At 34.6% G+C, this 25,142-nt stretch overlaps 1 protein-coding gene across 1 annotated transcript in view; it reads left to right on the top strand.

Moving 5' to 3' along the window:
• The window catches only part of LOC148941206 (inactive tyrosine-protein kinase RYK-like), a 180,381-nt gene that overhangs the window by 91,452 nt on the left and 63,787 nt on the right, over window positions 1-25,142 (top strand). The window contains exon 6 of the mRNA XM_089104119.1: window positions 14,270-14,558. Within this exon, the coding sequence (XP_088960245.1) occupies window positions 14,270-14,558 (289 nt within the window). The remainder of the gene's footprint in view (window positions 1-14,269; window positions 14,559-25,142) is intronic.

Raw genomic sequence — 25,142 nt, 5'->3', positions numbered from 1 at the left:
AATTATTATTAAAGATTAAACGAAACCCAAAACGAAAAGAAATTAAATAAACAATCATAGCAAAAACATAAACCAATTAATAGTATAAATTAATAAATAGATCTTAAAGAGAGTAATGCCTATATTGAATATTGAAATCAAGCTTAAAACAAAAAAAAAAATAATTTGCTATTTAAGCTTAAATGAAACTGAAAACGAGCAGAAATAATGTAAACAATCAGTGAAAACAAATATACAATTGAAATTAATGTAAATTAATAAATAAATATTAAAACGAGTGAAACTTAAATTGAATATGAAAATCGAGCTTGAAACGAACAAAAATCACCACAATCAAGAGTTTGGGTTTGACCTCTTTCTCTCACTCTAAAAGTGTAAAACCTACTGCGTCATTGGCGCTTTACTGAAAACTATATGCGTCTTGAACAGTCTTGGAATGTATAAACGACATCAATCGAATATTTGATGTATAATGATATTAATTGTTTAAAGATCAATCAGTTCAAGAATTTATTTCACTGTAATTGTATTTTTATTTTCAATGTTTTAAGAACTGGAAAAGAAAATATTTGTAATATAATCCGTTTTCAGTTAAGCGCCAATGACGCAGTAGGCTTTTGGTTTTTATTTACATTTAGGTAAGGAGGCAGTATCCAAACACTTGTTTGTAGGGAAACTATATTCGTCTTGAACAACTTTAAAAAGAACTAGTAAATTAAACTGAATATTTGATGTAGAATAATATTTGTTAGTGAAAGCTCACTAATTCAAATTTGGCCATAATTTTAATGTTTATTTTCAATAGCAAGTACAAAAGAAAATATATATAGTAAACTATTTATTCAGCAAAACGCCAATAACGCTATAGTTTTTAAATATCTATAGTGACGGAAGGAGGTGATACACAAAATCTTGTTTGTGGTTATTTTAACTCGTTCAATCTTGATTTGCGTATTCAATTTAAGTTTACTCGTTTTAAGATTTATTTATTAATTTTCATTAATATCTATCTTATGTTTGTTTGCACTGATTGTTATTTTAATTTCTGTTCGTTTTAAGTTTCATTTATACTTCAATAGGAAAATATTTTTTTTCATTTTAATCTTGATTTTCATATTCAATCTAAGCATTACTCGCTTTGAGATCTATTTATTCATTTATATTATTACTTGTTGTATGTTTTTGCTATGGTTGTTCATTTAATTTCGGTTCGTTATGGCATTCTCTTATTCCTTAATAGTAATTTCTGGTCGTTTTTCGTTTGAATTTTAAAAGGTATTTGTATCTGCTGAGCTTAAGTTTAAAATGGCCTTTACTTTTCTTTAAAAATATATTTTTCGGAAAGTTTGTTTTAATTCATTATCTGTAAATGAAGTAAGAGGGATCAGAAAAGTGAGAGGTGCCGTGCGCGTGCCATCAGGCGCATGAGCACAAATGTTTTGACTTGCACTCCTTTTGACTAATAATCATTGTTTTGGACCATGATATGCACTCACTGGAGACGTCTGCAGTTGGTAACCCTGCAGAGAACACTTATTGATAATAAGCATACCATTCATCTATTTTGCGAGATGTTAGCTGGGGAAGGAGACAAAGATGTAGTTGTTGAACTAGAAACAAAAGTAAAGACAACATCTTAATCTCCTTTAGCACGGGTATTATTATACGGGTATAGCACGGGTATTGATTAGATTTTTCCGATGCTGAGCAAAGATCTTGGAAAAATTTTGCTTCATGGAAGGCCATATTTGCAAGACCAGAGTATGGACGTCCAGACTCTTTCCATATTGAAAACCAGAGTTTTGCTTGGCTGAAAGAAGTAACGAGCTCCGTGCTTGACGACCATCCAGAAATGTGTTCTTTATGGACTCGCTGCGAAGGAAAAGCTTAATTTGGAGCAAAATGGAGGGTGTGGCATATTTATGTACAGTACGTATCTAGACAGACCAGAACCTGTTTTCGAGGCAACTGGAGTGACTTATGAAAGAGATTGAAAGCAGGGGCATAATTTGCTATGAGGCAGGGGGAAACTGCCCTTCCAAGACTTTGGTTTGCCCCCCCCCCCTGTCCTCAGACCCCTTTGGAAATTTAGTTTCTTCAAGAATTTTCTCAAAACTAAGATAAGCCTTCATAATTCAAGCATCCACAGAAACCTTTTCTTTAGTATATATTTACCTTTATTGTACTATATGGTTCATTTTTAAGTTTTTACTGTCATTTTCACTTGATTTGGGAAAACTGGCTCCGACTTTATACGCCAGGATTTTGACAAAATTACTCCACCAAAATTGACGCTGATTTTATTCAAAATTCCATTTTCCGACCCGGTAAATAGGGCTTCATCGACTCAATCAAGATAATTTTTGAAATTGGGATTAGAGAGATTCAATTTGACTTGAATTATAATTTACCTAATCTGACAGTTTTGCTGTAAATGAAAGTTCTAAAAAGAACTACATGAGCATTCTAAAATATATACAGTAGCGCTGTTATTTATTTTCTACTATCTCCCTCTTTGCTTTTTAGTCAAAGTAATATAGATAAAAAAAAAAATTTCCCATGGTCTTTCATATTGTTCTCCATTTAGGCCATTTCCATCAAGAATAATAAGCTTTCTTCTTATCTGCACAACATCCGGTCGATTACTCTTGCTATTGACATGTCTAACAGCTACTCTGCCGTAACTCTGCTATTTAAAACTACATTTATTTGTCTAATGATATTCTAGGTCATTTAACAATATCAGAAAGAAAAAAACATCAGAAAGAATGCAGTGGAATGAGTTTCTGCTGCTACTCTTTCATTTATAATAGTTAAATCTAAATCTGAATGGAACAAAGGACAGAGAAATCTTTATATCTTTACCTACTTTGCTTTCAGTTTTTTGGCATAAAATTTTAAAACTGAGCTTCTTTACCCAAAAAAAACATTTAATGCTAAATAAATTCACCAATGATTTAACTTGTATACTAATAATTAAGTTACATTAATAACATATACAAGAAAATGTAAAACAAAGTAAATGGGAAAATTTAATCCTAGAACAATCAGAAATTATGTCATACAGTAAGTCATAGGTTCTTAATGTACGAGAGAGGTTTTTGGGGGTTTTTAAAGAAACTCATTATCAATATTCTGGGTATTGTTTGAAAAGCCACGTGAATACTAGGCCCATTTGCAACTACGTATTTATGTGAAGGGGGATTATGCGTCCTAGCATCAATCAAGTCTAAGTACCGTCGAAGACTAGATATTAGTAAAGAATTGATAGCAGTTTTGTGAAAAATCTAACTCCGTTTCACCAATATTGTGATGAAAGAAAAAGCTCACCCCTCACATTTAAAGTAGCCGATTGAGTAAAACCTTTTATAATATGTGAATTTTATTTTAAAATAAACGTGTAATGTAAATATAAATATTGGCCTATAATTGTTGTCTATTTTTAACTTACTGGTACCCTAAACACGACTATTAGAAATATTTTTAAGGATAGCGGTGCACGTCTGAGGCTGAACAAGGGGAGGGGTTCATGGCCTGAAAGGTTAGAGAACTTTTGCAGTAAGTCAAACTTGAAACGAACAGAAATTAAAAAGAAAAATCCGGTAAAACTTTAAGAAAACAAAAATTAGCATAATAAAAGTGATGCCACTGTTTTTCAGTCCTCTGAAGGCTAGAGTGTAATTTCAGTTTCAGTGAAAACAACATAAGTATTTGTTTAAACTGTTTGTTTTTTATCATTTTAGAATTGAAGAGCAGCTATTGCTGAAGCCCCCTGGAATTCTTTTTTTTGTAATTATATTTTGAAAAGTCAATACTGGTGTCATTAGTATGATATGCAAAAAATTTTCATCAATATTTTCTCCTTCTTAAATGATCTACATTCTTTTCAAATGTAGAGAACGTCAATTGGCGAACCATTTATTGACACGTTGCTTCAAAAATTACTATTTCAAACGTTTTATTTAGGGGTCCACTTTCTACACTTTTTAATAAATAGAATCAAAACGGAGTTTTACAAAAAAAAGTCTTTCAAATAGACTTAAATTAAAGTCACAAATGGTATTATTTCAAGAAATATTTTTTTTTCTTGTAGTCTTGGTTAGTGCTATAATATTCTTTTTTCTGTTCATTATAAAAAAAAGCAATGTTTGAAATACATTTAGTTTTTAGCAAGGTAAAAACGAAACTGGGTGCAAACATTTTCCAGCAAGATCATGGGCACCCATATGGGGGAGGGGGACAGAGGGGTGGGGGTCCAGATCCCCTGGCTGAATGATGATGCCTTATATTTTATATTTTGTTTTGAGATTTCTTATACAGCATTGGAAGTGCCGATTAGACCAGGTAAGCCCCTCCCCCTAAAATTCAGCTTATGGGCAAATTAAATTAGGTACTGTAGAGAATAGCCAGTCGAATGCTTCTTGCTGAATCCAAACTATGCTTCGGAAGAGGTCCATGATTTTTCAAAATCGTACAAACGACGGTGCACAAATTTCTCTTATGGACGGTGTGCTTTATCAGAAATTGACTGGACAATAAAACTACTTACACCAAAAGCCTGACATCTATTATGTTCAATCTCAAAAACTGGTTGTCAATTAAGATGTCTTAACTGCTTGGGAAAATTATCCAAACTCTTTTCTCAGTTGTCTGTTATTTTATCTGTACCACGTATGATTTTTCTCTCTTTAAAATAGTTTAAAATGGAATAAAATAAAATAAATTTTTTTTTTAAAAATAGTAATTAAAATAGTAGGCTACAACAACAAACAAATGGTCCAGACCAGGGCAAATACAATATCTATGATTATAGATATTATCTAGTAAGAGACGATCACGTCCAATGTTAAGAAATATAATAACCCATAACTCCTAAAAATAGAGTCAGATCAAAATAAAAAGTACACCATTAGAACCGCCTTGCCCGAAACCCCTATATATGAAACTTTCTGTCCCTTGGCTTGAACAGCAAGGGAAATATATTGGCTTGAAAATCAAGAAAAGTGGCAGCTACTACAGCATTCTACCTAAACGGCATCTTTTTTTTCTTTTTTCTTTTTTTTCCACAGATAGCTTGAGACTGGAACATCGCAGAGAGTTATTTAACTGCTCATTTTAAAGGAAATTAATGGGGTTAAAAACGTTTTGTTATTAAAACAAATTATTTTTAAAATAAAATCAATTTTTTACGAAAAATTGATCAATCATGTTAAAGATTGATCGATAACGTCATAATCATAGGTTGTAACAAGGTCGTCTCTTACTATTCCAATAAAGAAAAAGCCATAGGCTTTTTCTGTTTGTAATTTCACATCAAACAAAGAGTATCTATATGAGAGAATAACCAGCTCAAGTTGATCACATGTTTTGTCTTTTCGTCTGTTTTGTATATAAAGTGAATATAAACACGATTGAAAAGGTTACTGTTTACAATATGTTGAAAAGATATTACAGTATGGGGTAACCCTAGTGCGCGAGCTTTATAATGCATAATGTTTCACACTACCAACCTCAAGTTTAATCAGCAACAGAGTTCACAAAATAGTTCCTTTCATGAAAGCTTTTTTTTATAATTTTTGTCTTCTTCTTCCTACAAAATGTGTACCTGCAAAATTTGATCTCAAGATGGAGTAGTAAAACAATTAGCCCATAACAACTGAAGTATATATTTGGTTGAAAAGTATAGTTCATATTCGGCGATTATAGGGAATAGTAAAATTAAATTAAACAACACAGATTGATTACAGAATGTACTACATGTGGCAATTTCCTTGAAAATGAGCCATTCAGCAGCTCTTTATGATTTTCCAGTGCCAACCTAGCTGCGGAGAAATACCGAGAAAAACATGCCGTTGATGCAGAATATTGTAGTTCAAGCAACTTATTTGGTTTCTTTTTTTTTCTTTTTGCTTATACTAGCTTCGAGCTGTTCTTTAATATTGGCCTGTTGGTCTTGGGGTATGATCCCTGCTTTGGGTGCAGGAGGTCCCTTGTCCAAATTCCGGACAGGCTCAGCTTGTATAATGACCATGGATAATTTTTAATTAATATGTCTTCATCAATAACATTGATGTCCCCATTTATATTCCTTTACGTAATCATAGACCAGTTATCGTTCTTTACTATAATTTTACATATTTGTCAATTTAAAGTCTAAGCAAAAGTGCTATTAATAACCATTTTATGGAGTTCTTGTGACTGACACATTTATGATGAACTTTATCAATTTTTTATGTAAAAATTCTATTAATAACTACTTGACCGACACCATATATGATGACTATGCCGATCCTTTCTGTAACTGCTGAAACCATGATTTGTTGAAACCATGATTTATTGTAATAGTTCGTTCTTTATTATACTACAGCTGCAACCAAGATTACAAACAGGAAAAAGCCCATAGCATTTTCTTAATTAGAATAGTAAAAGACGATCTTCAGAGAATGAGGCAGCAAACTAAGCCCAATGTTTGCCATGGTTTGATATTTACTAGGTTTCAGCCATCTCTACAGCTATGATACCGATGAAACATACCTAATCGCCATTTATAATTAACCACAATGATTCCTTCTTATATAATTTTTACTATATTAACGAGTTTATTGTCATGTTTTATATGTAACTTATACATCATAAGTCTCCGATGGAATAATGGTAAGCATACCCACTTGTCATGTGAGAGAACGGGGATCAATTCCCTGTCGGTGGGAACTCTTAATATGTTGAATTTAAAGCAATATCTTTTAAATTCAAAACTTAAAAAAGAAACTCATTTTAGTTACCTCCTAGCTAAAATAATGAATATTATATGAATGAGCCACAGGGTTCAGTTCCTTTGGGCTTGATTTCGTTCTTTACTATATAATCATGTTCAGACACCATAAACATTTTTGTAGTTTGCATATTAACTTTAGCAATTCTGAGCTGAAAATATGTTAAAATATGCTGATGTTATTGAAGCTAACATCATAATATTGCGTTTATTTTTACGCCATATATGGTTACTACCTAAGATTATGACGTCATTCATCAATCTTGTACTTGAAAATACAGTCTTTTCGTAAAAAACAGATTCTGTAATAAAGATTATTTTTGTCAATTACAAAAGGTTTCTAAATACATCAGTTTCTTTTAAAATGAGCCATTTAACAGATCTCTGTGATGTTCCAGTTCACCGCCAGCTGCGGAGGAAAAAAAAGGAAAAAAAGGATGGCGTCGATGCAGAATATCGCTGTTCAAGCAACTTTTCGTGTTTTTCAGGCCAATGGATTTTCTTCGTTATTCAAGCCAACGAGCTTAAAGTTTCCTACATAAGGGTTTCGGACAAGGCAGTTTTAAAATGAGCCATTTAACACCTCTCTATGATGTTCCAGGTCACCGCCAGCTGCAGGGAAAAAAAGGGAAAAAAAGGATGCCGTCGATGCAGAATATCGCTGTTCAAGCAACTTTTCGTGTTTTTCAGGCCAATGGATTCTCTTCGTTATTCAAGCCAACGAGCTTAAAGTTTCCTACATAAGGGTTTCGGACAAGGCAGTTTTAAAATGAGCCATTTAACAGCTCTCTATGATGTTCCAGTTCACCGTCAGCTGCAGAGGAAAAAAAAGGAAAAAAAAGGATGCCGTCGATGCAGAATATCGGTGTTCAAGCAACTTTTCGTGTTTTTCAGGCTAATGGATTTTCTTCGTTATTCAAGCCAACGAGCTTAAAGTTTTCTACATAAGGGTTCCGGACAAGGCGGTTCTAGAAGCGTACTTCATTTTTTTGATCTGATTCTGGTTTTAGGAGCTAAGGGCTTTTTTATTTTTACTATGGGGTGTGACCGTCTCTTACTAAAATGCTAGCTACCGCTGCAACCCGGATCCAAACCTTCAACTAACTCCCACAAGTGAGCAGTGTGGGGCTTATGCCGTGCAGCAGCTAACGATTTCTTAAAATTCATTACTAAATCCAGTACAATCATAAAACCATTCCAAATTACCAAATCATTCGTTATCCTTAAACTCAAATTAATATTTACTATAAACTAAAGTTTATTGTTTTGCTTTGCTATTGTTTCACTTTCTAAAATGCTTTTCAGTTAAGCACAAGCTTAGCTTTAGTGTAAAGAGCAGGCCTTTTCTTAAGGAGTAGGCAGTTTTTTCAATTGATAGTAAGGAGCAACGTTAAAACATAAAATGAACAGAGATGATTACGTATGTGAGGCGCCCTCTCCTCAATACCTCGCTCTTTACACTAAAACTTGATTTTTTGTTGCAGCTATTTAAGTATGACTCCTGAATCATAAAGGTCGTTTAATTAGAATAATAAGCTCTTTTAAAATTTCTAAGAATAGCCTTAGCGTAAAGAGCGAGGAATTGAGGAGAGGGTGATCCCTGTTTATATACGTAATATTTCTATTCGCTTTAAGTTTTAATGTTGCTGCTTACTTTTAGTTGAAAAAACTTGTTTTTTATATAATTTCTGATCGTTTTTAAATAATACTAAAAAAATCTGGCTCCCCTTCAATGGAAAACCTCCTCTCCCACAAGAAATTCCTCCATGGAAAGATCCTTGCACGTAACTACCCTCTCCCCTCCACCAGAAAAATCCCCCTGAAAAACGTCTGTATACTTCCAATTACCCAATAGCCTACTATATGTAAACAGTGGCCAAAGTTCATAGCTTGTAGCCCTTCCTCCGGGGACTGTGGAGGGTCAATTCATCCTCAAAGACATAGCTATTAGATTTTTTGACTCAGATGAAAAAATGGCTATCTTAAAATTTTGATCGGGTGACTTTGGGGAAAAATTAGCGTCGGAGGGCAGCTAGCTGCCCTCCAATATTTTTGATCACTTAAAAAGGGCACTAGAACTTTTGATTCCCGATCCAGTGAGCTCTCTTCTGATCTTCTACGGTCACTGGCTTGATACGATCACCTCTGAAAAAAAAAAAAAAACACGCACCGTGATCTTTCTTCCGGCAAAAAAAAAAAAATGCAAGATTCCACATTTTTGTAAATAGGTGCTTGAAACATCTACAGTAGGGTTCTCTGGTATATTGAATCTGATGGTGTCATTTTCATTAAGATCACTTGATTTTTTAGGGATGTTTCCTCCCTTTTTCTAACATTGGGTAAATTTTCCCAGGCTCGTAGCTTTTGATGGGTAACATTAAATTGGATAAATTTACATATTTTGAATAAGCATTAAAAATTTGCTCGTTTCGATGTATCTATTGTTATCAAGACCCTGTTTCTTAGAGTTTCGGTTATTATTGAGTTGCACTTACAGTTCATTACCATGAACTGATTAATATAGACTCCCCCTTATATTTCACATAATGGTCTACGTCCTGAGTTATAATATATCGCTTTACTTTTATTTAAAAAAAAAGTCAATGATAACTGATTTGAAAGACACACTAAAAATATAATTTCACGTAAAAAGTAATTTTTTTGCACAAAGAATTTTAGAAATAATTATTTTAGGAAGGAAAAACCCTAAGTACTCTCATTTGACTAACCAGTCAATTCTTCCACTTATTCTTCCATCGTTCTACCATTCCTACCATGAGCAACGAAAATTCTTGCTGATATTTATAATTCATTATAGTTTATTTGCTGATGTTTTTGCTGATGTTACTCACATTATTTGCTGATGTTGCTGATGTTTATAATTCATACTATAATTTATTATAGTCGTGCTGATGTTTGCAATTTTGAAGCATCAAATACTTAAAAGCATTCAATACATAACTGCTTTGAAGAAAAAAAAATAAATGCTTGGTTGTATTTATTGAAAAATGCCTTTTTTTTATTTTCATTGAAAAACTGAAAAGAAGTAAAAAGAGTGCCCCAATGAAACTTTTGCATCAGTTTTTGTTACACCTAACCACACACATCATGACCAAGATTTAGTTCAGGGAATACAAAGTGGGACTTTATCATGTAATGATATAGACTTTAGTGTTGCAGAGGTTCATCAAATACTTAAAAAGCTTGATACGTCTAAGTCCCCAGATATAGATGGATTTCCTAACACTATGATAATACAGATTGCTGATGTAGTTGCACAACCGCTTACGTTTCTGCACAATCAGTCCTTGGCGACAGGTTCCTGTCTCTCAGGTTGGAAGAAAGCAATGGTTAAACCTCTACACAAAGCCGGTCTAACATCAGATTTTAAAAATTACCGTCCGATCTCCATCACATCTATATTTTGCCGGGTTATGGAAAAGCTGATTGTTGCAAGAATCCGAACTTATTTTGATGAAAATAATCTTTGGAATCCTGTTCAGCATGGTTTTCGTAAGAGAAGGTCTTGCAACACTCAACTTCTGGAAGTTATTGTTGATTTTCAGCATTATGCTGATCTTGGTATACCGTTTGATTGCATTTACATAGACTTCGCCAAAGCTTTTGACAAAGTTTCAATGTCACAACTAGTTGAAAAATGTCTACTCTATAATATTGGTGTAAGAACTGTTGATTGGATTGCTGATTATTTGCGTGGTAGGTCTCAACAGGTAGTTGTCGGTGAAGCAGCATCTCAATCAATTGATGTCCTGAGAGGGGTACCCCAGGGTAGTTGCTTGGGCCCTATTCTCTTCTGTATTTTCATCAATGATTTACCATCTTGTGTTCGTCATTCGTCAGTGAAGTTGTTTGCTGATGATGCTAAAATTTACCGACCAATATTAACTACCGATGATGAGCCTATGCTTCAAGAAGATCTTGATTCAATAACACGATGGTGCGAGTCTAATTTGATGTTTGCAAATGCATCAAAATGTGCAGTGCTTCTTTACAGGAATAAAAATCAGCCCAGCCGTGCATACTCCCTATCTGGCTCACAGATACCGTCAGAAGAATTTGTACGCGACCTCGGTGTTCACTTTGATACACATTTAAAATTTGATAGACACGTTTCGACTGTAGTAAGAAATGCAAATTACTAACTCCTCACTTTAAAACGGAATTTCAGGAAGTTTAATCTTAAGAATTTTATGTTACTTTATAAATCATTTGTTCGGTCAGTTGTTGAATATAATACTTCTGTTTGGTTTCCTCTGAATGTAACAGACGAGCACCAAGTTGAAAAGATTCAGAGGCGGGTGACAAAAAGGATCCCTTATTTGAAACACCTTCCTTACGCACAAGGACTAACTAGGCTCCAACATCCTTCACTGCATTTCTGACGTCGCCGTACCGACCTCATAAACACATTCAAAATAATCAAAGGCGTGGACGATATTGAGGTAGGGAAATTTTTCGAATTCAGCCACTACCACTTGACACGACAGCATCCTTATAAAATTTACCCACCAAGAACCCACAAGAAAATCGGACACAATTCATTTGTTAAAACGGTCACAGACTCTTGGAATAATTTACCGCCAGAAGTTGTTGAAGCCGGATCAGTTGAATCGTTTAAGAATATGTTTGTTGATAGCCAGTTTTACACAAGTGCCTTTTCAGTTTAGACCTTTGTGTTGCCTTTCATTTTATTATATATTGTATTAGTACGACAAGCTTTTTAGCTTACCGTTATGTGGATTAATAAATAAATAAATAAATAAATTTGGAAAAAGACAACCCCTTCCCCTGAATTGTAGTGAATTGACACGATTGGTGATACTGCTCATACAGCAACTAACAAATGCCCTTCCGTATAACTCTTTTGGCTTAAGCAAACTCTGACTCCTAACCATTTAAGAAAATGATTTTTAGCAATGGCGAAAGAATATTTTTTAAATGTTGGCCAAAGAAAACATTACATAAAGAATTCTAATAAAAAAAAAAATTATTCTCCTTCGGGAATGTAAAAAAAGCATATATTCTAAAGAGTAAAATTATTATAGAAAAGTTGTCATTGTCCAGGAAGAAATTCAAAGGACTGTTAAAAACAACCAGTTGTACATCTTTTATATATTTCGTAAGGAATTCAAAATTACATTTATTCCTGCTTCACCCTCAGGTACCTTTCTTCTGATCAGAGCTGTACATTGCTATAGGTCAGGGTGAAGGGCTTCTGGTTTTAGAGTTTTCTAGACTTTTTTTTATATCATAGGGGGGGGTAGTGTGTTATGTGTCTTGAGGTTAAGCTTGGCACTATTCTTTTTCTAGGGGAGTCCATACGTCTGATCTTTAGATGGAAAGGGACTTATCACTTATGTTAGACACAAATACCACTAGCACCCAAATGACCCTAAAAATACGAAGGAAGAAATGTAGGTCAGATAAACTGCTTTTTGAAAGATTTAAACTCGTGTCCCCCGGTACTTCTTGACTGATCAGAAATAGCTTAACCGACACAGGCTGACATTCCTAAGAGAGCAGGGGGTGGTTGCCCTCTCTAGGCTTCATTTCCCCTTCTGGATTTAATTTGTCCGCTAGATTTTGTTTGTCCTCTCCAGCAGTTACAAACATAGACATTTTTTGTAAATATATTGGTCATTATGACTACAGCTTTTCTATTGTCTATGATTCATTATACAGAATAAAAATTGTCAACAACCCTGCTAGATCTTTGGTAAAACACAGTGTTTCAGGCTGTTTATTGTATAACAAGCTTGCCCCCTGCTGGATTTTTTAATTTACGACGTTAGAAGCTCTAAAGAAACAATTTGAAACGCTTCTAACCTGTCAATTAAACGGAACAAAAGAATTATGTTTGATAGTCTGTTCTGTCAATCTGACTTTGACGGCCAGATCTTCTACATACTTGGGCATCACTGTCTTTCTTTTATTCATAGCTCATTATTTGAAGTCATTTCACACAACAGTTCCAACTGCTCCCAATCCATCTCTAAGATGAGACATGAAAAAAGAGCAGAAAAAACATAAGAACCATATCATCTTTCACAAGAGATGAGCAGGGAAAATATCAAGAGAGTGAACAATAAAGACATTATATTTTCTCATTGAGGTGACGAAAATGTTTCAGATAAAGTGTTGGTAAGCAGATTGTAACAAAAGAGCCGCTTGTCGCTGAATAGAAATTCAGATGGCCGTTATTTTGCAAATAACTTGAGGTTAACGACGTTGTTGGAAAGGAAAGCAAGGGATCTCAAAATTAACAACGCGAAAAAAATGCACTTTGGAAAGTAAATATTATCCTTTATTGTTTGGGAACTATGGTGGAAGGGCTATTAAAGTGATTATAATGATGGTTTTTATTTCATAGGCACGTCTTAAACTCAATAAAAATCTATTTACTTTGTATTTCGTTCTTCTGGTAACTTAAAAACGTCAGTTTGAGGGGTTGCTCACACTCCATTACCAGTTTATATCTCAGAGTACCACTTGATCCACTACACATGTTATACTTCCGGAATATTCTGCTTCTTTACGATACCATTTACCATTTACGATATGTTTCACGCCACTAGAGGCAGACCTTCGCCAATCGTTGCGCGCAGTACCGCGTCTACACAGTTTTTAAGAGTGGGTGACTCCTCACGTCTACTAAAGGATTTAACTATTCATTTAATGGATTGTAAAGTTTTATTAGGCTTAGTCGCCATAAACCATTTAGCTCAACAAAGATTTGCATCGCTGGCAATGAGGTATGTACAGAAGAATTTATGATGGGAGCCACATTTTTTGGGGAAGGGAGCTGTGATAGTTATAAAATAGCCAGAAAAGGGATGTTATGGATAACTTACAGAGAATTAAAAACACTCAGATTTTAGAGATATTGCAGTTCCCTATATGATCCCTATGCTCCCTATAGGCCAGTATGTGCATACCCAATCATGTTGCAAATATATTAAACTTGCTTCATGCTCACTTATACTAATTCATTAGAAGAAAGTCTTTACACTGTTTTTTAGGTGGTGAATTGTCGAAAGGATATTAATGACCTTAAAGTTATTCGATATTTGACTACCTTGAAGCTAATCAGACGCATAAACGCAGCCAAAAAACGGCACATTTGGTTATATACAATTTTCACTCCGATTTTTAGGGACCAGGGTTCTTACAGAACCAATGGGATGAATTTTTCCAGGCAGAGGGTACCTTCCATTATTTTTATTGAGAAGAGGGGGCAACGTTTTGAAAAGGATTTTTTCAGCCAGAAAAAGCCCCCAGAGTTTTCAAAATGCTAAAAAATAGTTTTATTTTGTTTATATTTTTTTTGTATATTTTGAATTGAAAAGTCGTTAAATGCATGTAATTAATTGCCACACCATGTTTAATTGCCACACCATGTTTCAGAGCCAACTTAAAGGGAAATTTAATCTCAGGAAATAAAGAATAAGTATAGAAATTGACCAATTTTTATTGTAGCTATGGCGCATCCGGAATATGGACATCTTCGGAGATCTTTGAAAGAGAAAAAAGGAGTTCCAGTATTTGTAGCTACGCCACTATTGACTCTGTAAAAAAGCAACTCCCATCTATGAACTTACCAGCTCCCTATGGAAGTTTGCCCATAAGTACCTATGTTGGCCGCTCAGTCAATGGCTCATTTTCAGTTTTATTTGACAAACAAGCCCGTTTCGTCAACAGTAGTAGTGTCTACAATTCTCCAGCTCCAAGTTCTAAAGGAGCTCAAAGTTTACTGTCTTTTAAAAAGGTAAGCAGAAGTATAAAAAAAAAAAAAAATAGATTTTATATTTCATGTTACGGTTGAGCAAGTACCAGAAAGGAGAAAGAAAGATAAATGGTAAGTAAGATAGATAAAATGTCAGTATTAAGTTAGGGTACCAAGGACCGTGAGAATCAAATGTGATTGTTGAATTTGTAGAAGAAAAATATAGATTCTGATTGTAGAAACTTACATGTACATCTTAAAAAATTAGAAAGAATCAACAGCTCAGTTTTGATAAAAAGACTTCAACATGCAGATTCTGGTAAATACAAAATAAAAGAAGAAAGAGTGGGCAAAAATTCTCCCTAAAAATAATGTAATAATAATAAAATTATAATAGGATAATAATAGTAAAATAATGTGATATTAATGTGATAATAAGGCACCAAACAGTGAAGTAGTGCGTAGGTTTCCCGCTAAAGATAAATTTGTCTTTGGGAATCAACGGGTTGCTAATGTTTTAAAAATTCAGGGATGAAAAAAAGTTGTCAAATTTAACTATTTTGCTTGTTTACTTTCACGGTTCAACGTGGCAACACTAGTGAAAATAGATACTGTCTTGAAAACTTCTTGTCCTGAAATAACCAAAAGAGAAATCTTAGAAAATCGTGGTTTTAGGTATGAAAAGAATTCAAGAAAGAAAGAAAGAAAGAAAGAATCTAGAAAGAAAGAAAGGTTTTATTTAATATCTTTGTTATTGTAAAGAAAAATGTAATAAAAGTGTATAATATCTGTTTCCAAAATCCCTTAGAACCATGAAATAAGTCATTTGAAGGAATTAATTTAAATTTTCAGTACCTAGGTCTAAATAGCTTATAAGGTTGTTGCTTATATAACTTATATTTATGCCATGAATTGCTCCTACTATGTTGCATTTCCTGGTCGTTGAAAAATATGAGAACAATGTTTTTATGTTTATTTAGTTATTTGTTGTTTTTTTTTAAACTAATTGATTCAAGATGAAAAGTGAAATTGAAGGAAGTTTCTCAGCAAAGTAAATTTCTTAGAACAATTTGAACAAGTACGGTTTTGGCAGTTCTAGCTGCCTAGAAAAAAATTCTTTTCCTTTCAAAATTTCACAAAAAATTAAATACTTTTTGGAGTCATGTGCAGCAAAACTGCTGATGTGGTAAGTACCGCTACTATTTGACACTGCCAACGAGATTGATCTAGCATTGCACCCTGTTGATAATTTTACTTCTCACTTACCCTTCTTATCGGATGCATGTCCAAGCTTCGATCCAGGCTAGTTATGGTTTTGGTATCGAATATAACCCGAAAAGTAAGCGACCTCTATTTTAGAAAACTAGGTAAGATTTCCAAAAATCCATTGCCATCACTCTAAAAAGTACTTGCAAATCCCAAGGTTGACCCTTTTCCAATCATGTTTGTTTTGGTCCTGTTAAATGAGACCTCAAGGGGTCTTAAGGGCAAACATGTTTCAGCGTAAAACAAAATGGAGCGAGGTTAGAAATAAAAGTGTGTGGATTTGAATGTTTTTTTTTTCAAATTATTCCCTTTGGCTTAATTTAACCCCTCTCAGAATTGACGGTAGGATGTTACAATGTTGTTTACTACAAAATTGGACCACTGATGGCAGATCAAATCAGAACCCTGAAACACATATTTTCGCAGAAACTTTCTCAAAATGCCTTTGAAAACCAACTCGAGACGTCGAAACCTACTTGTTATTATAGGCAGCCCATTAGCGCTGCATAAGTAGAGAACGATGTTGGCACAATGTATTGCTTATTATTTCTGAACAAGGGCACTTCGTATCGAAGGACTTGACGTAGAAATTTCGAAAAAGGCTCATTCGATTAGAAATTGGAATGGCTAGTGCCCTTTTTAATAGTCGAAAGTGATTGGAAGGCAACTAACCCCCTCTCACTGCCCCCTTTTCCCCAAACACATCCAATCAAAATTTTGAGATAGCCATTTTGTTCAACATAGTTCAAAGTTCTGGAAACTATGTCTGATTGGAGGGCAACAAGCCCCCCTCTCACGCCCACCATTTCCACAAACACATCCAATTAAAAGTTTGAGATAAGAACTTTTTTCAACGTAATTGAAAGTTCTGGATATTATGTCTTTAAGGATAATAAACCCCCACACTCCTTAGGGCAAGTAATGTAAGTTATTCCCTGGGGGAATATAAGGTTGTTATAGAGAGGGTTGTCATAGAAACTTCGAAAAGGGCTCGTTCAATTGGAAATTGAAAGGGCTAGTGCCCTTTTTAATAATCAAAAGCGATTGGCGGAAAACTAACACCCCTCCGATTCCCACCATTTTCCAAACACATTCAATAAAAATGTTGAGATAGCCATTTTGTTCAACGTAGTTGAAAAACCCGGAAATTATGTCTTTGAGGATGACACTCCTCCCACAGCCGTCAGCGCAAGGGTTGTAAGTTATGCCCTGGTGGCATATAAGGTACTTATAGAAGCCTTTGTTGTAGGAACTTCAAAAAGGGCTCATTTGATTGGAAATTGAAAGGGCTAGTGCCATTTTTAATAGTCGAAAGTGATTGGAGGGCAACTAACCCCCGTCTCACGCCCACCATTTCCCCAGACACATCAAATTAAAATTTTGAGGTAGCCATATATTTATGGCTATCTCAAGAGGTCTAAAAAAAACCTCTTTTCCGTACCATATAAGATGTAAAGATCTTTGTACTTTTTTTAGAGGTTTCGGCAGTTTCTTTTTCTCGTTAAGATTAGTCAAATATTACTTGTAAAATGTACAAGCAAGTGAGAAACTAGTAGCCAGCTTACCACTTGTCTACTGTAGCCGGTAATCTTCTCCTTGATTTTTATCCTTGATTTTTATCAATTATATTTATCAATTATATATATATATATATATATATATATATATATATATATATATATATATATATATATATATATATATATATATATATATATATATATATATATATATATATATATATATATATATATATATATATATATATATATATATATATATATATATATATATATATATATATATATATATATATATATATATATATATATATATATATATATATATATATATATATATATATATATATATATATATATATATATATATATATATATATATACATATACATACATATACATACATATACATACATATATATATATATATATATATATATATATATATATATATATATATATATATATATATATATATATATATATATATATATATATATACATTTTTAAAAGGTATTGAGTATCTTCCACTAAGTTTTCCAGAGCCAAAGTTTTCCCATATAAAGTAACTGTAAGGAGCAAGTTTATTTCTAATATAATTGAAATAAAACACGTTACAGTCAGTATAACTAAATTAAAACATTCCAGGGTTCGAACCTTTCTAATAGTCGAAAGTGATTGGAGGGCAATTAACACCTCTCTCGTGCCCATCATTTTCCCAAACACATCCAATCAAAATTTAGAGATAGACATTTTGTTCAACGAAAGTGAAAGTTCTTGAAATTAGGTCTTTGCCAGCGTTGTCGTAGAAACTTCAAAAAGGACTCATTGGGAATTGAGAGGGCTAGTGCCCTTATTAATAGTTAGAAACAATCGGAGGGTGAATGCCTCCCCCCCCAAGTCCATAATTTCCCCCAAAAAATTCCGATCAAAATTTTGATTTAGACATTTTGATTAACTTGGTTGAAGCGTCCGGAAATTATGTTTTTTAGTATGACAACCCCCTCAGGACGAATGTTAAAAGTTATGCCCTGGGGGCTTATAATGTTCTTGCAGAAAGTGTTGTCTTAAAAAGTTGAAAAGGGTCTCATTCGATTGGAAATTGAGAGGGCTATTGCCCTTTTTAATAGTCAAAAGTAATCGGAGGAACAATCCCCCCCACGCCTATCATTTCCGCAAACACTTCCGATCACCATTTTGATATGACTATTTTTTTCAATGTAGTTGAGAGGTCTGGAACTTAACTCAGAACCCTATTCAGTTTAATGTCTTATCGTTTTCAATTTGACATGTTCTAATTTCTGTTTGTTTTGGAGTACGTTCGTTCATTATTGCTGATTTGTGGTAGCTTTTCACTTGTTAAATTGTATGAACCTACTTTTGTTCATTTTTAGTCTAATAGAGTTGTTTACTTAAAAAAAAATTATGTTGTGAAAAAATTTTTTTTTATTAATTTCTAAAAACATCTAATAGTAACATTGCGCTACTAATTCCCGATTATAAGTTAATTTAAAATTAGGTTCTTTAAATTTAATGATACAAAGGTGAAGCCAAGTTTCGAGTTCAAGAGAAATCTGAATTGTCTACCCATGCAAAAATCAAATGTCGCTTATGTTTATACGTTCTCTGGAGCACTTGCATCTCGGTCCGGCTTTGCATAATGGTTGAGACAGGAAAGGATCCTAGTGTCTATTATTTATCTAGGCTAAAGTGGTTAGAGCCTTGGATAGTTACTTGAAAGTTTAACATATGGCCCATGTTTCCCTTTAAATTTGGCCAGAAGCCGACAAAACGACACTAAGTCATTTTTCATGTGTAATTTTGATAAGCTTTGACTAGTTGTTGAAGGGAAAGCTACTTAAGTTTCTTTACGCTTACATCATAATTTATATTTCCTTCCAGTCAGCTTGTAGTTTGCAGTCGTCAATCATGGTATTTGACATGTTCCCTAAAATTTGAGTGAAAAAATTATGTGCTCTATTGCTTTCCATCGAAATGGAGTAGAATTTTTTTTACATATACCAACTTAATTTCATGCTTTATATTAACACCTAGATTTCTTATGAGGCATTGAAACTAGGTTCTGGCCTAAGTCGAATTTTGGCATCCGGATTTCAAGTTGCCAAATAAAAAGTAACTTCAGTTTGTATTCGACTATGTCATCTATATCAAACAGTTCTATGGTAACGAACTGTAAGTAAGGAGCGGTGCGGCTCGATAGTAACCGAAACTCTTAATAAAAAAAATATCAGCAATAATAGACACATAAAAACAGTCGAGATTTGGTTCTTAATAAAATCATGACAAGGTTATCAAATCTAATGGTATCATCAAAAGTTAATATCCTAAAAATATTTGTCCAATTTTTGAAAAAGGGGGGAAACACTCCGAAAACATCAAGTGATCTTAATCATATTTACACCATCAGATTCAGCATGCCAGAGAACCCTACTGTAAAGGTTTCAAGCTCCTATGTACAAAAATGTGGAATTTTGCTTTTTTTGCCAGAAGAAAGATCACAGATGCGTGTTTATTTTTTTGTCTTTTTGTTGGTTTTTTTTTTTTTTAGAGGTGATCGTACCAAACTAGTGATCGTAGAAGATCGGGAGAGAGCTCATTTTATCCAAAATCGAAAATTCTAGTGCCCTTTTTCAAGTGACGAAAAATATTGGAGAGCAGCTAGCCATGGGCGTAGGCAGCCTATTGTCTAGGGGGGGGGGCAGTCAATAGTGTGATGGAGGGCCTTTTATCAACTGCTTTTCCAACCATCTGCTTTTTCAGCCGTATCTAATGTAGATTTGAAGGTCTAGGGGGGGGGGGGGGCAGTTGCCCCTCTGCCTCCCCCTCCCTACGCCCATGCAGCTAGCCCACTCTCACGCTCAAAGTCAACCGATCAAAATTTTGAGACAGCCATTTTTGTTTTAGCATATTCGAAAAATCTAATAACTATGTCTTTGAAGATGACTTAACCCCCACAGTCCCCGGGGGAAAAGCTGCAAGTTATGAACTTTGCCATTTGTTTACATATAGTATTGGTTATTCGGAAGTATACAGAAGTTTTCTGGGGCATTTTTCTTGTGGGGGTCAGGGGGGGGGGTGGGTGGTACGTTTGTAAACTTTCTTTGTTCACTTCTCTGTGAATTATCTACTTCTCTGTACAGTGAGACTTCTTCTCTTTAGGGCCTTATGGTAGCGTTGGCCTATTATCTGGGTTCTACCGGCGGAGGATGTCTAGAACCTCTAACCATCACATAGATTATGTTTAGAGTATAAAATGTTTATTTATACATATAATACAGTGAATGTACATATGGCGAGGACAGATACAGAATTCGAACTGACTCAAATAATCTAAATTGGTAACTTATAATCAGCACAATCTGCTTCTGATAAAGACAATCCGGGTTGGGTTGTTGACCATTGAGCTTTTCCAGACAGGAAATATTATCGCTTTATTCCAAGAAGTGGGGTTACAATGTTTGCATTTTAGATAGTGGGGTTATTCTGGGTTCAAGTGACCTTGGGAAGAATTATACATATGAATTTCTGACTTAGAATTTTTAATCATTGGTTTTAACGAAGAAAACCCTATTTCCAAAGTTTACAGATTTTCCCCGGGGTTTTCAAAATCTTTTTTTTCCAAAAAAAAACGATTTTCTATCCTCAAACAAATGTACACTTAACAAGAACACAAAATAAAATACTGACACTAAAACTGAATCAACAAGACAAAAGAAAATATTTTCCAAATTGGCACTTTCATTTCACTTTATATTGACATGCTAAGTTCGCATAAAATTCGCATAGCTACACCTAATATAAAAATTTGCACATCGTCAGAATGTCTTTTAAAAGAATTTAAATTTGAACAGACACTTGAACAAAAATGATAATCTTCGACAGAAACACAATGAGATTTTCTTTTACTTTGATTTTTCCAAAGCTTTAATTCTTTTTTTTTCCAAATTATTCGGTTATTTTATTATCTATAAGATATCAAAAGGAAGTAAATACATCATTTGAAAAAGGTTGGTCAAACATCTTTCGCTTGTCATTTTTATATTTCTATTTTTCCTATTTCAAAGAAAGTATTTCTCCTGTCTAGTTAATCCGCATAAAAAAAAAACCAGCTACATCCTCATTTTGACTTAACATCAATTACCAACACCGTTTGTACTACAATAACATACTAATCTCTACAATCATCTTACTCTACTTATCTCTATAATTGTTTCAATACTCTCTATAATAACCTGGAGGTTTATTTCTTGTTTTCCTATTACTTCTCCTAAGACTACTTGATTCTCCACTCGAGCCTGCCTTAACCTCTATTTCCCCTTTATCTACTTTTACACTAACTAGACTAGGCTCCATTTGAACCTCAGGTTATTCGCTAGAAACGGAGCTATCCTCCATTATTTCTGAAGTTACTACTGGAGTCTCCACTGGAAGCTGGTATACAGATGATGTTGAATCAATTCTCCTATTTCCACGATTCTCTAACTTCAATTCTACGATTCTTGATTCCTCCGATATTGATTTATTTGTTATTACTGGTTGCTCAAGACAACTTTGAACAACCAAAAGTTTAAACACACAGAATGGGTATTTCGGCTCTTCATTTTTTTCCTAACGTAGGTTTGACGTTCTGATGCATTTTATTCCTACGCAAGCACAAATTACAGTTCTCGCAATACTCTCAAACTTTTGCACCCATTCTATCAAATACAAAGAGACGGCTCACTCGATCTAATGTCTTCTCCATAGACATGTGACCACCAATGAGTAAGTGATCATGAGCCAGTTTTATTGCCGAATCTACTAGGACACTTGGCAAGACTATTTTAGCTGTTCTAGGGATCCCTTTGTCCTTGCCAACGCCTCCTAGCGGATAACAATAAAGAACACCTTCCTTCAGAAACAGACCGTCAAAAATTTTCAACAGCCAAGACACAAAATTATTATTTGTCACTCCCCCTGGCACGGAACTCTTTTCCGCCCTGTCGACTCCTGGCACGGAACTCTTTTCCGCCCTGTCGACTATTTTTCTCTCTGGCACGGAACTCTTTTCCGCCCTGTCGACTTCTGGCACGCTCTTTTTCGCCCTGTCGACTATTTTCCATGGTACGAAACCTGCAGGGTTTTCGAGGTTCGGTGATCCACCGCCTTCTCTCTCTTCGCCCATGGGAGCTCAGACCTTCCTTTCCCAGGATTCTCTGAACCCGTTAACCGCTCAGACCTTCCTTTTCCAGGATCCTCTGAAACCCGTTAACCGCTGGTCCGTCGGTCGACCGTCGTCCGCCCCTTCACCAGCCTCATCTCTCTCGACACAACGCCTCATTACGTTGGTTCCTAATAAATTCTCAGTTATCTGGTCCCTCGGTCAACCATAGTTCGCCCCTTCACCAGCCTCCTCTCTCTCGACACAACGCGTCATTACGTCGGTTCCTAATAATAAATTTCTCGTCTCTCTTGATAATATACCTTTCTAGATCAATGCCTTATAAAAAATTCTCAGTTTCTCGTCATAATTTTTTTTTCCTAAAATTTCTGCTTAAATTCCTAATATGATCCCTACATCATGCACTAAAAAAAATCTACCTATCCCCTTGGTCACGTTTTACGTCAGGCCAGTTCTGACGGAGTCCTTCCTTCTGTCCTGTCCAACAAAATTCAGTATCTACGGTTGCTAAAAAAATTCCTGCTTTTTTTCACAAATTGCGTTTTTAATAGTTTTAAAACGCTACGCTTCATAATTAGAATCATAATCATTATGGTATTCTAATAAATATGTTTTAGTATTTAGTCTCGACCCTTCAATAAAACAATCCAGGCCTATACTATCAGAAAAACCTACTAATCCGCCATACCCCGATCGATATGATTTTGTGGCAATCTCCACCCTCTTATAAAACTGATACACTGTTTCATTGGACGATTGCCTCAATACAGCTAAATCTTTGAATTTCTTTCCAGCTGTCTTTCCTGGTAAATATGCCTGCGTCATTTCCTTTTCAAGTTCCTCTAAATTTATAATATTGGAGGAATCTCTATCCTCAAAAAAAATTAAGTAATGGCCCTGTTACTCTAAGCGGTACTGCATTTATCACCTGCGAGTTTAACCAGCCTAGCAGTGTTTTTACCCTTCTCAATTGGCTAAAAAAAGGTTTTATAAATTTTGCATTTTCAAGAACTGGAATATTTCCCAGGGGATTCATTACTGACCCAATTACTCTTTGATTCAAATTCTCCTTTTTGCTCTTATCCTCAATAGGTTTATCTGTTATATCATCCTCAGAATTATCCCCCATATTTACACTACTTTTTACCGTAGCATTATCTTTGGCTATTAAATTATCCACAGTAGTCAAAAATTTTACGATTGAAGTGGGATTATAATCCCGACTTGAAGAATCAAAATTCAAAGGGATATTTAAACCTTTACTTCTTATTTCTTTGAAAAAGGATGAAGCAAATTCTTTGTCAAATTCAGGATCTGAAGGATTTAAAATTGGAATTGCGCTCATTTTAAACGAGAAAAAAATATTAGTAAAACAAATTAATCAAGTCAACGCTGTAAAAACACGAAAAAATCGTTATTCAACACTCTTAACAGATTTCCTACTCGAGTGCGAACTTAAAATGCATGACTTACTTTCGTAAATTGTCCTTCGACGTTCTTCACTTTTTTTCAAAAACTGGAATCTGGAGCGGAACCCTTAAATTGGAGCGGGAATCTGAAACCTGGACCTGAAGCTGGAAACTGGAACTGAACTGGAACCTGGAACTGAAGCTGGAACCTGGAAATAAACTGGAACCTGGAACTGAAGCTGGAACCTGGACATGAACTGGAACCTGGAACTGAAGCTGGAACCTGGAACTGAACTGGGACCTGGAGCTGAACTGGAACTGAACTAGATCTGAACTGGAACCTGGAACTGAAGCTGGAACGACGACACTGTAGGTGAAGGGCCTCAAAATAAAATGTTTACTGCAATCTTGTAGGTGACGGGCATCAAAAGAAAATGTCAACTGCAATCCTCTCCAGCAAAAACTGCTGCACCAATTTGTAAAGTTTCTGTGTTCACCTTTCTGTGAATTATCTATTTCTCTGTACAGTGAGACTTCTTCTTTTTAGGGCCTTATGGTAGCGTTGGCCTATTATCTGGGTTCTACCGGTTAGTTTATGTTTAGAGTATAAAATGTTTATTTATACATATAATACAGTGAATGTACATATGGCGAGGACAGATACAGAATTCGAACTGACTCAAATAATCAAAATTGGTAACTTATATTCAGCACAATCTGCTTCTGATAAAGACAATCCGGGTTGGGTTGTTGACCATTGAGCTTCTTCCAGACAGGAAATATTATCGCTTTATTCCAAGAAGTGGGGTTACAATGTTTGCATTTTAGATAGTGGGGTTATTCTGGGTTCAAGTGACCTTGGGAAGAATTATACATATGAATTTCTGACTTAGAATTTTAATTATTGGTTTTAACCAAGAAAACCCTATTTCCAAAGTTTACACGTTGGAGGATCTTTCCGTGGAGGAATTTCACCTTGGGGACGGGAATTTTCCACGAGAAGGGTACCAGATTTTCCAGCATTATTTAAATAACGAACAAAAATTAAAAAAAAAATACATTTTTTTCAACTGGAAGTAAGGAGCAACATTAAAAGTTAAAAAGAACGAAATTTATTACGTATATGAGAGGGTCGCCTCCTCCTCAGTGGCTCGGTCTTTACGCTAAAGTTGTTTTAGTACTTTTAAAGAGCCATTTGTCCTAATTATACGGCCTTTGTGTTTCAGGAGTCGTTCTTAAAGAATTGGGA

This window comes from Artemia sp. Qi Xiang Cuo, chromosome 18, assembly GCF_049724085.1.
Source record: "Artemia sp. Qi Xiang Cuo chromosome 18, ASM4972408v1, whole genome shotgun sequence".
NCBI classification, from domain to species: Eukaryota; Metazoa; Arthropoda; class Branchiopoda; order Anostraca; family Artemiidae; genus Artemia; species Artemia sp. Qi Xiang Cuo.
This window is presented reverse-complemented; position numbering and strand designations above follow the sequence as displayed.